General features: G+C 42.4%; 1 protein-coding gene across 2 annotated transcripts in view; it reads left to right on the top strand.

The window, feature by feature from the left end:
• COBL (cordon-bleu WH2 repeat protein) overlaps positions 1-2,548 on the top strand; it is a 170,517-nt gene extending 167,969 nt beyond the window's left edge. For both annotated transcript variants that reach the window (XM_061994850.1, XM_061994851.1), the window contains one exon: positions 1,355-2,548. In XM_061994850.1, coding sequence (XP_061850834.1) covers positions 1,355-1,372 — 18 coding nt within the window. In that variant the 3' untranslated portion in view covers positions 1,373-2,548. The remainder of the gene's footprint in view (positions 1-1,354) is intronic.
• The last annotated feature ends 14,814 nt before the right edge of the window (positions 2,549-17,362 follow it).

Raw genomic sequence — 17,362 nt, 5'->3', positions numbered from 1 at the left:
TGTTTTCACATGTTACCTAATAAAGATTGGAGCTGCATCTAAGCAGCCTTTTCTGTTTGCTCTCTGTGACTTTAAAAATTTATTTGGCTCCATCACAGCATCCACAAGCTTTCATGCCAGTGTTTGGCAGCGGCATTTAGTCACATGAATTCTTGATACATGCAGTGTATCACTCTGTTGTCCATCAAAGGAGCTGGGGGTAAGGTTATTGCTACACCCATTACAGTGAGTCCCTGGTATATAGTGAGATAATTTGAATCTGGTTGCCAATAAGCAAGGCATTGATCTGAATTACAGCACACTGAGTATCTTCTCCAGGAAGCATGGCCTCGTTCCATACCTTTATGTGAAGTAACTATTCTTCTCACATAATCAGAGATATATAATTGTGAATGAGGAAATAACTGAGTCTTATCATCGATGTCTGTGGGTACAATGACAGAGATTGCAGATTCAAAACCACAGTTGATATTGGGTTTAGTAGGCTGAAAAGGGGGCAGGAGGCTGCACTAAAAGGTTGCCTGAGCTTGATATACAGGTAGTCAAATGAGCCTATAAAGTGATTCTCGTTCCCATGCACAGTGAGAGGCAGTCATTTGCATGCTGTTAGTTTATTTGAATTGAAAGATAAAATGTAATTTGAACTCTTCACCTTGCTAATAATTTATACCATGACCTATTTTTTTTCCTCAAGAATAAAGCTTCTGCCATGGATACTGAAGCTAAAATGGAAGATTTAGACTTGATCAAATACATCATTCTTGTTTAGCCTATGTGGTGATCTTAATGTATATCTCTGTGATAGAATCAAAGCTCTGTAACTTTGATTTTGGAAGAGTAGCCTGACTTACGTATTTAAGCATATGCTTAGATGACCTGAGGACTAGGAAGAAAGATAAGCATTTGTTTAAGTATCTTCCTGAATCAAAGCCTCTGGGAGTTTCCTTCATTCGATCAGGAAGTAAAGTACTCAACAACTGATTTTTATGACCAGTGTCAGCTAACTGATGCTGGATAGATTTTGACTGTCAGATATTCCATATATACAGCCTGAGTTTCTGTTCAGTCCTCAAAATGAAAGAAGTTTACAGAAAAATACATCACCTATGTAATCATGCAATTGCAGCTGTAATACCTAAGGACATATGAGGTGTGGGTGTTTTTGAAGGATAATACATTTCATCAGACCAACTGATACAGCTAGGAAAAAAGCAGATAAGCTTTAGGTAGTCTCAAGGAGCTGGTAAAGAGACCAAGGCTTGAAAAAGACTCACAGGAGAATGTTTGGTTAACAATATCAACAGTTGGAAGTTTAAAAATATCTTGAATGATCATGTGCTTTCCTTTGTTACAGGTCCCTCTGCTCGTTTGAATCATGAAGAACAGGTAATTGGAAAATCTAACCACATATGGACCCATAATTATCATTCAAGGTCTGAAGTGGCAAAACAAAAAAATCAAGAAGTTTAGTTTATTCTCTTGTCAACAAGCCAAAATAAGTTGTAGTTAATTTTCTGTGCATAATGGTTCTGAGGGGAAAATATGTTGCTCTGCTGTAAAGCTTCTGTGCCAAGGAATTGTGTTTTGCCTCTGAATATTTAAGGTTGCCAATAAACTATTCTTGTTGGCATGTTAATAAGAACATAAACACTGTGCAGTCCTATGTTAATACATAATTGTGTTTATGGGCAAAAATTAAAAGACTTTGCTAGCTATTTGAAAAGTAATACTCATTTCAAGTTGTTAAAAATACGTATTTCAACTATTTCCTTGCTTCTTGTTTGATTTGGAAAAGGGCTGTAAGCGATTAGGGGGAAATCAGAGTAAAGATCTATAAAACCAATCACAAGAAAAAAAAAATGTGGTACATTGTGAAGGACCTAAATTGTCATATGCTGGAGTGTCTGGTTTGTAAAATTAGATTAACTTTATGTCTCTGGTGAAAGCCGTATAGCTCTGAGAAAGCAGGCAATCAATAATGACTGTGAGACAGTGTCTGTTGAAAAGTTACTTATGGGATATGACGTATAGAATACTGCAACACAGAGATATACTGAATCCTAGTAACATTCGGGGCACTTTAAAAATATTGAGACTGCTTAAAGAGTCTTTATTTGCAGCAGATTGTGAAGGCTATAAATAAGATTCAGAGTACTGAATAGAGGTCCAAGATTTAGAATTCATTCCTGCACTGCAAAATGAAGGGAAGCTGGTTTGCATGAGTAGCCAGGACTTTTGCCGTCTGTTGTTCAGGTCGTGCGTAAGTTAGCCCTTTGTTTCTAATTGTTATGGCTGTTGTGTGTTGTCTCACAAGTATTTATAGCAGCATCTTTTTAAAATGTTAACTACTTTGGTAGCTGTACATATTTTGAAAATATTCTGTTAAATCTATTAACTGAAAAAGGACAAATAAAAATGCTTTTTAATATTTCCTACACTGCGATGAAACTGAAGAAGAGAATGTTTGTACATTCACATTTTTATAATTACAGACTGGAGTGGTGGAAGATTCTGTTTTTTTGGAGCTAAAATTTATGATGTATAGCTATGTAATGTTGAAAGCATAAGAATATTTAGCCATCTGCATTTAATGTGATTATATATTAAATATTGTAAAATATTGATGTCTATTAGTGCCACAAATAAAACCAAAATCAAAATCCAACATGTCTCAAAAGACTCCTTTTTCAAAATGTTTTCTACTTACAGAAAGAATTAGAACTAGAGGTGGACTTAAGCAAACTGTGGACTTAAGCAAACTGTTATCCTGTGTTTGATATCTCAAGTCTAATGACTCAGTTCAGGAAAGGGCTCACAACTAATAATCTAGGAACATGATAGAAATCACCAATTAGAATCAAGACGTGAGAGTTATATGCATTTTGATAAGAATGCAATACTGCTGTCTCACCCTAGGATAAGTAAGATCACCTTTGTTGGCTGGGTAGCCTTCTTCTGCCTTAACAGTCTTCTCAGTATGCTTTAGATCAGAAATATTAATTTGATCGAAATGCCACCGCAGAAAAGGAATCAATCACTCCTGAGCTTCAACACTGTGGATAGCCCCAGCGGCAGAAGATACCACTTCCTTGGTCAGGTGCTGTAAACACAAAATCCAGTGCAGGTTTCCTCCTTTGGAGAAGAAGACCCTGGGCCTGTAGCACCTCCTTGCCAATGCCCCTTTAAGTGAATTAAGTTGCATGCGTACTTACTTTTCAATATAAGGGATCCAGAACTGGATTTTGAGGTAATAAGATCCTCCAGGCTTTGCGAGGCAAAGGTTCTGGTTCTGAGTGCAGGCACTGCATAGAACTCAATTTTGAACATGAGTTACTCATGGATAAACTTCTGAGTGTCACTTTCCCATGGGTAAAAAGAACTGTAAGAACAGCTGCAAGATGAGATGTCACTTTCACTGTGACAGAAAAAAAATTATGAAAAATTCTGCTGGCTCAGTCACAGCTCAAGCTAAAAATGGAGGGAGAGTTCAGCTGTCTATGGTAGGCAGCTAGACTGAGTGTTCATTCCCTTCTCCTGTTGGTGGGAGCTGTTGTATGTTCTTGCATTGTCATCCAGGTGCTGTTGAAGTAGCATTTTTCCTAGTAGCAGTTTAATTTAGCCCTAAGTGAATGGAAATTTTACTGTAAACCCATTTATAATGGAAGTCTAGGTGTAGGTATGACCCTTCCATATAGCAATTTTCTATTAACACTTTTAATAGTCTTCATGTGCGAAGTAATCGTGCATCAGTGTTTTTGTGCTTATCAGACAAGCACTTTTGAAGGTCTTCACCCCCTCATCCGTTCTTTAATCCTGCTTCTGGGCTTGGGAACTCTTCCTACTGGATGAAATTAATGTCCACTTCAGCACAAACTGGCCTTCAGTCCATGGAACCAAGCTGGAGCTTGTCCTAAGTTGAAAGAAAAAACATGAAATGTATCTGATGAGGACATTGTGTCTTCAGCACCAAGTATTTTCATCTACATGGCAGCTCTTACTGTTCCACACTGTTTGCTGGTGCAGACCCAGCCTATGTCTAGAGGCATACTTGCCACCCCGGTTAGTTCCTGACGTGTCCTTTCATGGTGCTTGTAGCTGGACAGTCTGCAGGTTCGTTTCCTTTATGAAGGACTGAAAGAAGGACAGAGAGCTTCCCCTTTTACCCAATGATTTCTCAGTGTAGATTTTCCCCACATACTATTACCTCAGTTTGACTAGAGGAGTCTGATACATGCCGGGTTCATCTGGTCTTTTCTGTTGTCTCTTTGAATAAAATACTGAAATAAGGTGAAAAAATGGTATCACCAGGGAAACTGAACGGAGAGTTTGGATTTGGTATCTCTATTCCCTGCACAGGTATAAATCAATGTTCAGGGGCTTAGAAAAATCTAATGTCATGCCTTGAAATGTGTAGGTCTCCCTTCCCCCTTTTGACACATTTTTATTAACTGGGAATTTTTCTGCAGATCTCAGAGTGTTACTCAGCCATAAAGCCAGCATTAAATCGCTCTGATTGGATATTTAATTTTAAATAATACTGGCTGTCCAGACAAGCTGTTTGACTTTGTTACAGATTCTTTTTTCTTGTACAGACAGCCCGCTAACGTTGGTCATGCAAAGTATTGAACCGAAAGACCTTCTGATGCGCACATCAATCTACAGAGTTTTAAACACAGACAATTTGACTTCCCCAGCTCACATATGTCGTTGCAGAATTTATGCTGTGTTTACCACAGCCAAAAATTGACACTTCGCCAGTGTGTAGGAATAAATAAGAGAATGAGAGATGCATTTATGAAAGTGGCAAATGCCACCCCAAAAAATTTGCGAAGTTTTCCCTCTAACCTCTCGAGAAAAGAAAGAAGGGGTTCTGTTGTTCGGTGCCACTTTGCATTAAGCACGTGGTTTAATTTGAGTGCAAAGATCTGCACAAATCTTGATTTGAGTCAGTTTGTCTGAATTAAATGTTTGTAAGTGGGTTCTTTGTCGGCACAATATGAAAAATAGTTGTCTTCTACAACAGTTAATGGCAAACTTTTATGTATTTAGACTATTTGTGTATACCATTTCTCTGCTCATCTGTAACCTTCTGTAGAGTTACAAGTGCGTTACATGTACCAGTGTGATTTGCCTCGGAGACTTCTGTTGAGATTAATGAGGCTGTTCCTATCCTTACTCCATTTGTTGCTGTTGAGCACACACAATTATGGCTGCATTTCCCCGCTTGCAGAAAGTGACCTTTGCAATCACAGAGTTCCTTTTTTAAAGATAGGTAAAATGGAACAAAGAAATGCCTGGTTTTTCAGTAATGGTAACATGGATTTGATGCAGCTAAGTATTTGTTAGAGAAACAGAATTTGGTTAAGTACTAACAGGCTACACGATGCTGCACCAAATATAAAAGTCACACTATGCTGTGTTTGTCTGCCAGTTTGAGGGCATTTTTTTGTTCTTGTATAAAGAGTTTTCTGATTTGTTGCAACATTGAAGAGTCTTTAAAAAAGAGGGATACAATAGAACTACTTAACAGGAATATTGTGTTTTCCACATTTAAGCTGATAAGAACAAGCTCACTTCCATTTTCTGTTCCCTCCCATCACTTATGCCCCATGTAGAGGAGCATGCATGTATGCACACACATACACAGTCTCCTTCATTTTTTTAGGAGGTCAGGAAAGCTTTAAAAAGCATCTTTACCATGGAATCTTTTTCCATTTTTAACAGTAGCTTTTTTTGTCCTGTAAAATGGGAACTTTCAGAAAGTGAAGCACTAAATTTTGACACAGTCACAACATCTATATGCAGTCACTACTGGAAGCAACGTCAGATACAGCTCCAGATAATGCTATTTTCAGCCAATTTCTTTTCCTTTTGCTGATTTTCTTCTGTGCTTCTTTGTCTATAGGCTGCTAAAAAACATGTACATGCCATGTCTCTTTTCTGAGGTCATTATTGTGCTCAAAGCCCTCAAGGTCTCCCCGTGAACAAAGCACAGTAGTGTTGCAGTTGAACATCAGACTGAAAGAGGACATTATTTGTGCACAAACATCACTGTTTGGTTTACAATTCAGGAGCAGAAGAAGGAAACCTTATTGAAAGGGTAAGACTGTGGAACATCATTGTCTCCTACTTCGTAACCTGTGTTTACTGCAATAGGAACAAAGCAAACACAGTGCCAATATGCAATGGGTTTCCTTTGTCTCATTTCATCCATTTAACAGAGGAGTTTCTGTGAGAAGCGTTGGGTCCTGTCCGCTTGGTACAGGGAAGGGTGTCACAGCTTGAAGGTTCTGATTTGACTGGCACCACTGATTGGCTGTGTAACTTCTGATCGTTTGCCTTGCAGTAAACCAGACTGTGGATTGATTTAGTTAGTGACGATGACAGACAGTGTTTCCCCTACAGTGGGGAGCGATGAGTGATACAGCCTGCACCTGACTGAAGCCCCCAGGTCCCAGCGGCTGGTAGCCCCGTATGCTTTTCATCTCCTTCATCAACCAGAGGTAATGGTAAAGGCTGAGGGAAATAGATATGTCTGCCCCCTGACAAACCCTTGGAGCAAGGCACGTGTAACCTGCTGCAGCTCAGCCCACGCTTCTGCAGCAACACCTAACAGTGCAAACACAAGGCACCTTAGCAAGCAATGGGTTCACCAGAACTGCTGGTATGCCTGGATTTGGGAAGTCACTGAAGAGATTCTGAGACTGTCTCTGTTATAGAGCTATATGGTTGGTTAACGTGCCTAAGACCAGACTCCACTGTGCCCACTTGTAGTGGGCACATCTTTGTTTATAAGTCCCTTCCCTCGTCCCTTCGCTCAGTTGCAGCGGTGGGTGCACCCAACGCCTGCCCGGGCAGCCAACACTGAGCAGAGAGCAGTGGCTTGGCCGCCTGCATGGTGTGTGCCCTTCATTCGTTAGTCTCACTGCCGTTATTCCAAACTTTCCAGCTTATGGGAGGAGCTGTCAGAGACAATTTTCAGATAGCCAGTGCTGCAGAAGTGCAAAGAGTTGCATTTTTATGTGTCAATGAATAATTTAGCAACAATTCTGTATTATGTAAAATTATTGTTTTACTGGTGCTGGGACCAGCATTGGTACAAAGTGTTCTCCTGAGCCTAGCTGTACAAGTCAATGCTTGCTAATTTTATCCTACAAGTCTGTCATTAGAGAGAATTTTTCCAGGTTCAAGCTGGGAATCAGAGAAGGTCTTTCATGTCATGAGAGGGCCATTCGCCTTCCTCATTCTCATTTATGGTCCCAGTCACCCTACCTAGTTTCCACATAATTGGTTTTGCACTAGGCTGCATGTTAGTGCTGGTTTTCTCCACAGAGAAGGATGCCATGTAATGTTTTTCCAAATAAATGCTGTGGAAATTGTCTATTCTAACAGACCTTTGCTTTCTATTAAGGAGCATGCTAAGACATATTTCCATGCATAGTGGTCACAGGTTTCATCCCCCTATTCTCTGGATAAAGCCTATGCACTTAGTGAGCAGGAGTGATATGGACAGAATTTGATACATCTGGGTTTGGTTTCAGATTGGAAATCATTCCTTTGAGATTTTACCTCTTCTGTGCTCAAAGCTGAAGGAAAAAGTTAGGGAATGAAAACAAAGAGCAATGTTATTGCCACCTAAAATCACACCTACAAGGATAAATTAAGATTGAAAAGCTGTTGTATATATCAACACCAGGACATGTGCAGAAATGGAGAAACTCACAGGTTTCCTTAGGACTCTACAACCCAGCTACTCCTTCTGCTATATTCTACCAGTGTTGACAAGAGATGCTAAGTTGAAAATGCAAATATGTTCAAGGCTGAAGGATCAAAGAGCAATTAAATTAAAAACTGCTGACAGGCCAATCTTAATAGTCATTTCCATGCTGAAATAAGTCAATAAATCTTAGCTTGCAATAAATCTTACCACATAAAGGTGGGCTTGCATAACAGGAAAGTGTAGTAAAATATAGCAATATATTTTATGCAAATGCTTTTTAAAAGTAATGAGGTGCATGTTTTATTCATCTTGTCCTGTCATCAAAGTGGTCGAGAAGACATTGGACTTCTGGAATGGGTTAATCCTTTGCAGCAGCAGCATGCTGAGAAGGCAGAATGTCTTCTATTTATATTACTATTTACTTGTCTTTGTAAATACAAGCCTTAATTGAGCTCCTGAGTCCTGCTGTGTTTGGCACTGCTCAAACACAACATCACTGACTGTCCCTTTCTAGTTCTACAAACTAGAAAATTCAGAAGGAGCTGATGGGAGCAAAGCTTGTCGGGTGACTTGCCTGAGATGACACAAGATGATGGCAGTGGAGGCAAAACTGGAGCTCAGAACTCCTGTCTCTCACTTTCGCCCTGTTCTCAAAGCCATGCAGCTTCCTGACCTATATACTAAATACAGTACTTACAGATCAAACAAGAAACAAACTCAACCTCTTATGGTATAGTCCAAGCAGCAGAGAGGCAGAGAAAGCAGCTGTTCCGCTGAGTTTTGTGCCAGACACCTTAACGTATCCTTGCACTTTCATTTGTTCTCCCAAATGCATACAGTGTGAAATACTAGATAAAATTCCAAGGTATTTTATCTGTAACTAGGCACATGTTCAACAAATACGAGAAGAAGTTGGAGTTCAGCTGCTAAATTTAAGGCAGACTTTCTGCCTGGTAGAAGTTCCCAGATGGTTAAATAGCCTGTGTCTCCATTACAGCTTCCTGCCCACCTGTAGCTCTGCTGCCCGCTGTCCCCAGGGGAAGACCCAAGAGGAAAGAGTTCCTGATACCACTGCTTCAGCAGTGCCTGAGTGCTTCAACAAGGGTCCTTCTATTAGCCCGTGTATAAACACAGGACAGCAGCCCAGGCAGGCAGCTCCGGGTAGAGGGAGGGAGCCTGGATCCTTCTAAATCATTTGAATGTTCTAAATCATCGGGCACAATCTGCAAAGAGTAAATCCTGTGTTACATGACTGCACTTGTGAGGCGATGGAGACTTTTTCAGGCCAATAAAATTCCCAACGAGTGACCTGGCACAGGAGAAGTCCTGTTCTCAAGGAAAAGCCTTACATCAGCACAGACTCACAACTCGCCCTTCTTTTCATTATAGAAAAACTAGGGGGTTTAATCCCGATTCTAAAACAAGTCAAACCTCCATAAGCACAATAATTGCACAAGTGAAGAAAGGGCTTGGGGACAGCCTGTGCCCCCAGCCCCCCCCCCCCCCCCCCAGCCCCCCACTAGGTTTGTGTGCTCTCCAGCAAGATCCAGTACCTCACTTCCAGAATGTTTTTACTGGCACTAAGACACTGCACAGAGCCCAACCCAGGGTAATAATGTGCTGCATGTTCCCAAGACAAGGGAACAAAAGGTGAGGATTTCTTGTTTTCCTCAGGATGCTGATCTCATGTTACATTACTGAGGGTGCAATGTGAATGCAATTTCAAAACTAATTTCAACCAGGTCTCTTTGTGATCAAAAGAAGGTTTTTCACTGTTACCAAAAATGCACGTTTGCCTCATGCCCAGAACAATGAGTTGTCACTGATAATCAAAGGTGGCATTAGAAAAATTAGGTTAACTTTCCAGGGGAGGTTTCTCCCAAGAGCAGTTAACGTTATTCTCCACAGCAGCAAACCAGTCTAGCACTGGAGCCGGATGGTGAAATATCAAATGGAAGATGTGCACCTGGTTGTGTGACATATACATCCTAGCTCTACCTGACCTGTCCCTGGGAGCAGATTTTGTTTTTAAGCGTGTGAGGCAGATGAAGAATGGTGAGTCAGCCCCGCAAAATCCTGAGACCAGCTTCCAGTATGATGAGAGTTGCATTTTTCTATTTTTAGAGGAAGGACTTCTGCCCTGCAGTTTGTTCCACCTGATTTCTGAAGCTGCTTTGTCTGCCAGTGGGGCATGGGTACAACAGTCAGTGCCATCCTCCCCCGCATCCTCCCCCCTCCACCTGCCCTGAGAACAGGCCCAGACAAGGAAACCCAAAGCAGTCCCAAAGGTGGCAGGCCCAGGAGAAAGGATGTTGTGTCAGTGCAGGGCTTGGCCAGCCCTCATGAGCACAGCTCTTCGCTTGGTCCCCTTCCATGCCAGGACCTCCACAAAGGGTATTGGTTGCTTCATAAAAGGGAGAAGAACCAGAATTAGAAGGATTAAAATGCAATATTGTCTGTGGGCATTATCATCACATCAGGAAACCTCACTGCCTGCTCAACTACTGAATATTTAACCCACATTTGCTAGTGGGCACTAAAAGGTAGTCCAAGCCAGTGCTCAGAATTACCTATTAAGATGTGTTTTATAGTATTGAGGAGGAAAGAGGAGCCTGTCTTTTAAGTTTTGCCCAGGCCATGTTGACCCATAGATTTCATAATGGTACAACTATTTCCACAAGAGGTGTGATATTTCTTACTGAAATAGATGAACCAATATAACCACTTGTTGAGGACACTGTTATACCAGTACAAAGGTGCTTTATACCAGTGCAGCTTATTCCACTGCTTGTATGGAAACAGAAAATTCAGGATAAATAAGCATCTTTATACTGGTTTAAATGTTTGTACCCTAGAGAAATTACACTTTTTTTACTATATCAGTATAGTTACAGTTTTGTGTGCAGCCAGGCCTTCACAGTGGTACACCATCTGTGTAGAAAAGGCCTCATGGTGACCAAGGCCTTGCTGTGCCAAAAAGCTGCAGAAGTCAATGAGGTTATTCAGGTATTAGTTACTCCACTGGAAAAAGCTATCAAAATCTGATGGAGAAGGAAGGGTGATTTCATTTATTTCTGTTGAATGGTAAAGTAGTCCATGTATGTGACATTGACTGGCAATGGTTTTCATAGAATCACAGAATGGTAGAGGTTGGAAGGGACCTTTAGAGATCATCTAGTCCAACTCCCCTGCAGAAGCAGGTTCACCTAGATCAGGTCGCATAGGAAAACCTCCAGAGAAAGAGACTCCACACTCTCCCTGGGCAGCCTGTGCCAGGGCTCCCTCACTCTCACTGTGAAATAGTTTTTCCTTACGTTTAAATGGAATTTTTTCTCTTCCACCTTCTTTCCATTACACCTTGTCCTGTCACCAGATTTTGCTGGTATCTAGAGGAAGCCGTCAGGTAAAATGAGGTCAGTTTTTCATAACACATTACAATAGGAAGAGTTACTCCTACCATGTCTACCTAGGTTCAATTTACAGAAGCAGCACAAAGCTTTGGTAGCAGAAGGGTGTCACTGAGTGTCTCTGTGCCTTGGAAATGAGCATCTGTCCCTTGCTCACACACGGGACAATCTACAAATCTACAATTTGCCTTGGCATGACACAGAAGCAGAAAGCCATTATCCTGTGAGAGAATAGCCTATTCAGTTGTCATCACTTACAGACAGTATATGCTAAACAATCAACTAAAAAAACCAGAGAAATACAACTTTTAAGGGTAGTCAGCAGTTAGGCGAAGCTTTTCACCTAAAAATGCCTTGCAAACTCTTGTTATATTTAAACTCCTATCACTAGAGTACGTATGTGCAAGACTATCTGTGTGGGTGCTCTGTCCTTTTTTATATGCTCTACATAAACACACAAAGAAGACAGATAACACCCAGCAGGTCAGTATATGCAACAGGAAAACAAGGGATCTGTGCGTAGCAGTGGCTGGAAAACTGTCGAGCTTCTGCCATCAGGACTCCTGGGAGGAGAGGGAAGAGAAGGACATTGTCTCACAGCTTCTAGTTGCACTAAAAATTGGAGTAGGCCTCTCCATTTGCATGCTAAGAAGGGTAAATTGAAGAATGGGGTGGAAATTGTTTTTAAATACCTGCTGACAGCATGATTAACTATGGTATGATTGATTATGCAAGTTGGTCACCTAAGTCCCTTCCCACTATATAAAAATTCAGTTTTCCTCTCCTTGCCTTAAATAAGTTAGCCACTGTTTTGGTAGTGTGAAAAAGAGATAAATTCACCTTCTGTCCTGATGGCCATTATGAGAAAATCACATGACTTGATCATGACTTGATTTTTATGACTGAAGTCTTTTGCAGACATGAGTCTATTATTCAGCTGCAGAGCTCTGTGGCCCTTGAAGTGGAGCTGCAGGGGTGAAGGTCACTGCACTGCCAGTAACCACATTGCTGTTACATAAAGTTTTGAACAGAAAATACTGGGCAAATACAGCTCTGGCACTGTACTGTGAAATAGAAGGGAATTTGCTCCACAGATGACTGTAGTTCCTCGTTGTTATATCAGCTCTGCCTATTTACCTTTCAACTGCAGCTTTAACAAATGAAAAGTGCCACAATCCAGCTTCTCCCACATCAGAGGCTTGAAGAAATCTCTTTCCTGAAGCATTGCATTTAAAAAGGTAAGATTTCTCCATTTGCCTCCCATATCAAAATTCAAGGCAATCAGTCATTCATTGCACATCATAAATAATACATGTGCCCAACTAAACACAAAAGCCTATACTTCTGCCTGCTTTCCCTCCACAATTTAATCAGACCATATGAATTTCAAGATGAAGTGTGCAGGCTCATATTTAAATCATTAGGTCCCTGTATGATATTTCATCTAATTTTTGCAAGGTCAGGGTGGCCACCGTGGTCAAAGAAAGAAAGAAAGATAAAGACTTATCAGCAGAACAAATGTAACTGGTTCATATTGAAGAGGAAATAGGTGACCTAGAGAGGGTAGAGACTTGCCGGAGATTTGTGAGGGAGCAGTGGTTTCAGGCCCCAGTGAGGTGCACTTCCCCTCTTATACAGCATCCTGCAGTAACGAGCCCTCTACTTGTCTGGTGGCCCTTTCCTGGGTTTCAATGTGGTTTCCTGAAAGAGTAGTAGTCCAGCTTCCAAAATGCATGTGGCAGGTGTTTTTTTGGAAACTGGAACAATCACCCAAAGGAAACAAAATTTCACAATCTCGGTATGTGGCTGAGAGGAAAACCTCCTGGTTTCTGAGCAATTTCTGGCCATGATTCCCTCTTTGGAACAGAGGATGTTCCTGAGAACCAACAAGCCTGGGTTACGTTCCTGCCTCCTCACAGACTTCCTCTGTGACCCTGGGCAAGTCACTTTGTTCTTGCATGCCCAGGTTTCCAGTTCTTTGTTTGTACAGGATATCCCCTCCACTAACCTCCCCCGTACCCTCTGTTTCTAAAGCAATCTGTCAGAGGAGGAGGGGGGTCTCAGCTACTGGTCAATTGTTGAGTACTGGAGAGGTCCAAGTTGTGGGCAGCAGTTGCGATCCTCCCAACATACTGCTATTTTAATAAGGCGGCAATTGATTTAACCCATCTACATGAAACTGCAGATATTTCCAGTGGATTGCCAAATCACAAAGGTGTCATGGGTAATGTTTGTGAGCACTTTGTTGATTAAAGGTGCTAAGATGCCTTTACTGCCAGAAGAACTCAGCAAGTGCTCCTATAAATAGATTGGGCGCCCAAGCAGCTAAGTAAATGCTACAACTTTGATTAGCTTGAGCATAAGCAGGAGCAGCACCTCAATCACAATCCAAAAAAGAGTGAGACGTAAATTTGTCAGGCAAAGTATAATATCTTCTCATACCAACTTTATATAGTCATTTAGCAAAAAAAAAGTCACATATAAAACCAGATAGGCCCAAACAACTGAACTCTAAAGCTAATTTACAGAAAAGGTTTCCAAACCCACATAGTCTTGTATGAGATTAAAAATGTATAAAAATGTTACCTGGGATCTCAACAACCTGGGCAATACAAGGACTGCTCTCAGGAGTGACAGCTCAGGCACAGAATAGCTGCAAAGTGCATGATTAAAGCATGTGGAAAGGGTAATACTAGCAGAAGTGTTATGCCTTGCCCCCTGATAAATTTTGTCCAGCTAGTTAAGTCTTCTATGATGCCCAAAGCTGCTCTCCCTCTCTGTGATATGCCTTACAGGACAGGAAGAAGAGGAGACCTTTAAGGGGAGCTAACTTAGCTGTGGTGGAAGACTACTGACTACAACTGAAAGACAACTTTAACACAAGTAAGCTCCTTCAATTTGGGCTCCTTGTAGTCTTTTGAGCACGTTGCTTATCCCTTCCACCATGTCAAACTAGCCTAGGCACCCACGGGCACAGGGCTGAGCTATGCAACGATGTGCTTCACTCCCACCATCTCGCAGGTAGCCCCATTTCCAGCTGTAACACTGGAGGCAATATCAGACCTTGGCAGCTGGGATGGAGTTCATGGCATCACTGCTTGGGGAAGAGGTCAGAGGTTTTCAGAATTTTATGTCTCCTCACGGCCAGCACAGCCAGACCATAGTGGTCAACAGACCTCCAACCACAGAGCAGTCACCAGCCCACGCTCAAGATTATTCATGAGAGGAATAGGTTGTTTCTTCCTCCAATTATCTTTTTATTGCTGAAAGCAAAAACAAAACAAAAATCTTTTAATTATATGTTTTTTTCAAGTCCATTGGTTCAAGATAAACTAGCAGGCTGAAGAAAAAAATGTCCATAGAGAACAAAGTGAAGAAGTCCAACTACTCAAAATACCACATATTCTTTCCTACTGCTCTTTCTCCAAGCTGCTGAAAGTAGATGGGCTGGTAGACATGTTCCTGAGCAGCCTTTTGTACATGACATATCCAGAAATTGAAATAAATACATAGAATGAGTTATATTGACTGCCTTATATCTAAATTAATCACAACCCAAATGGGATGGGGAAGATGTTACACAGTAATGCACACACACAAACAGGAGTCATACCTCCTAAGGCAGTTCAAAAGGACACCCATAAAGTGACAAATGAAGAAATGAGAGTCCTCTCTACATTTATTTAAATATACATCCTCTGCAGTGCTTTTCTGAACCCTGAGCACTCAGAGCTGCTGATAAGCAACACAGACCTATTAAAGCTTCATCTGAAAATCTCCAGAACATGCACCCAGCTCCATGTCAGCTGAGACCCTGCTGTCCCCAGAGCCCTCAGGCTCATGCAGAAGCATTAGCAATGTCTAAAAAAGTATGGTGTGTTGCTTCCCCATGCCTCACATCTTCCAGGCTCCCCTTCATAACTGCTGAGAGTTCGTATTTCCTCTCTCTTCTCTGCAAATACTGTTCAACCATCAATAAATATTTTCTTGTCTTCAGATCTTGACTCCCAGCCCAACTTTATCCCTGGGTCTTGTGCCACACATTTTAAGCCAAAGGCCCAAATTTCTATTAGAAATTCCTTCACTGTCTTCCCCTGCTCTTCCTGGCAAGCAGCCAGCTCAGCTGCCAGGATGACCCTGGCTCCTCCTGGAAAACAACTGAATGAGCCCGGCTTTCTTCCTCCCAGAGGTGGCAGGTCTTTCCAGCTGCCAGGATGACTCAGGCTTCCAGAAGGGATTTTTCTGATGCTCAAGTAAATCTTATGGAGGAAAGAGGGAACCACAAAGAGAACATGGCCAGGGAGCTGCCTTTCAAAAGCAACCTCTTGGAGTGTGGGGGGGATGTCATGGTTTAGGCCCACCACGAAACAAAAGACCATGATTAGCCTCAAGTACCAAAGACCTGAGGATTGCCAAAGGGCAGGGAGAGCTTAATTGCCACTTAAGGTTCAGCACAAAACAGACCAGGCTACTTGTCTTGGGGAAGAAAACAGAAAATAATTTAATCCAACACCAACTAAAACATAACCTTAAAACCCCAAAACAGAACCAACACAAAACAACACAGAGTGGTACAACAATGAAGAGTGTGACCAGCCCTTTAAGACCACCTTCTCCTCACTCCTCCCCTCTTCCCAGGCTCAGAGCCCTGTTCCCAGTGTTTTTAACTCCTCCTCCCAGGAACTGCCCAGGGGGGCGGGGAGTAGGGGGTTTCAGTCAGTCTATTCCTGATAGCTTCTGCCCAGGGGGGCGGGGAGTAGGGGGTTTCAGTCAGTCTATTCCTGATAGCTTCTGCCATTTGTCTCTCCTCAGGGCAGGTGGGCTCTGCATCAGTCCTCCCTGTAAGTCTGTGGGGTACCTCACATGCACGGCAGCCCTGCACGGGCTGCTCAAACATGCATTTATCCCAAAAGCTGCTGCTCCTTTCTGCCTCTTGTGTGGGTCTGCTCTGTGGCACGGAGGCTCTCCAGCACAGCCTGCGCCATGGCCATCTCCCCACACAGTCCCTCGCCCATCCAGGCGCACTCACACAGAGCTGCTGGTAACTCTCAGTCCTGCCATGGCCCTGCATGGGTTGCAGGGGTACCGCCTGCATTCTCACCACGGCTTGCAGAGGGGTCTCTGGTCTAGTGCTCCTCTTTCCTTCCTCCTTCTCTGACTGTGGGGTCCGTGTGGTCGCTTCTTACACCTCCTGCCAGCACTTCAAATTCCCGTCCCTAAATAGTGATTGCAGAGGCACCAGATTGGCCCAGCAGGGCCAGAGGTGGGTGTGAACCCAGGAGCCGAGAGGGGAGAGAGTCTGCAAACTCTTTACCAGGTCTTCACTGCAACCCCTCCCCCTGTTACCAAGCAAAAGCTGCTCCTTGCTAAACCATGACATGGGACCTTTGGGTTTGCCTCAGAACTGCTCCTGCTGTCCCTAAGCAAGTGGATTCAACTGGTGATGGCCTTAAGCCCTTTTTATACAGGCAGTCCTAGAGCTAGCCAGAATCTACGCCAATTTCTTGAGAAATTTGGGGTCATTTGACAGAAGACAAAGGAGCATAGCTGGGCCTTGCTTATATTTGGTATCATCTAAGCACAGTCCCAGTAGCTGGGGATTAGTGAAGAAACAACCACAAGGGCTCTGTATGACCTGAGGCCTCCCTTCTACCCTGCCACTGGCAGATTAGTTAAAACCCCACCATAACTGTTTTGCCTTGCAAATCAGCTCCCCTGACAGTGTAAGTTTTGCCACAGATGACAGGCAAAAGTTTTTCAGTGACACAGCTCACATTTTACTCCAGCTGCATATGGATGTTTTATGAGCTGCACTCCCTTTTGCCAGGTCTTGCCTACGTGTTTGTCATTAGCTTCCTAAAGCCAAATTTTTTGTGAGGATGTAAGAGCTGGACAGTCTTTTTGCTCTGCTGCTGCAAGTTACACTTACTGTTATCCTATTCACAGACCATCACAAAGGTTTGGAGCCTGTGGTGGTTTAGCCAGGTGCCCACTAAGTCATACTATCACTCTCGCTCCTAAACTGGACAGGAGAGAGAGAGAAATATAACAAACAGCTTGTGAATCAAGATAAGGACAGAGAGATCACTCAGCAATTAGTGTTGTGGGCAAAACAGACTCAACTTGGGGGAAAAAAAGGTTTGATTTATTAATATAAGAATAAAACTGCATCTTAAAACACCTCCCCACACCCCTCCCTCTTCCCAGGACTCTCCTTCTTTCTTCCCCAGTGGTT

The sequence above is a fragment of the Colius striatus genome, chromosome 4, assembly GCF_028858725.1.
Source record: "Colius striatus isolate bColStr4 chromosome 4, bColStr4.1.hap1, whole genome shotgun sequence".
Classification (NCBI taxonomy): Eukaryota; Metazoa; Chordata; class Aves; order Coliiformes; family Coliidae; genus Colius; species Colius striatus.
The sequence above is the reverse complement of the archived record's forward strand: the minus strand, read 5'-3'. Positions and strand labels throughout refer to the sequence as shown.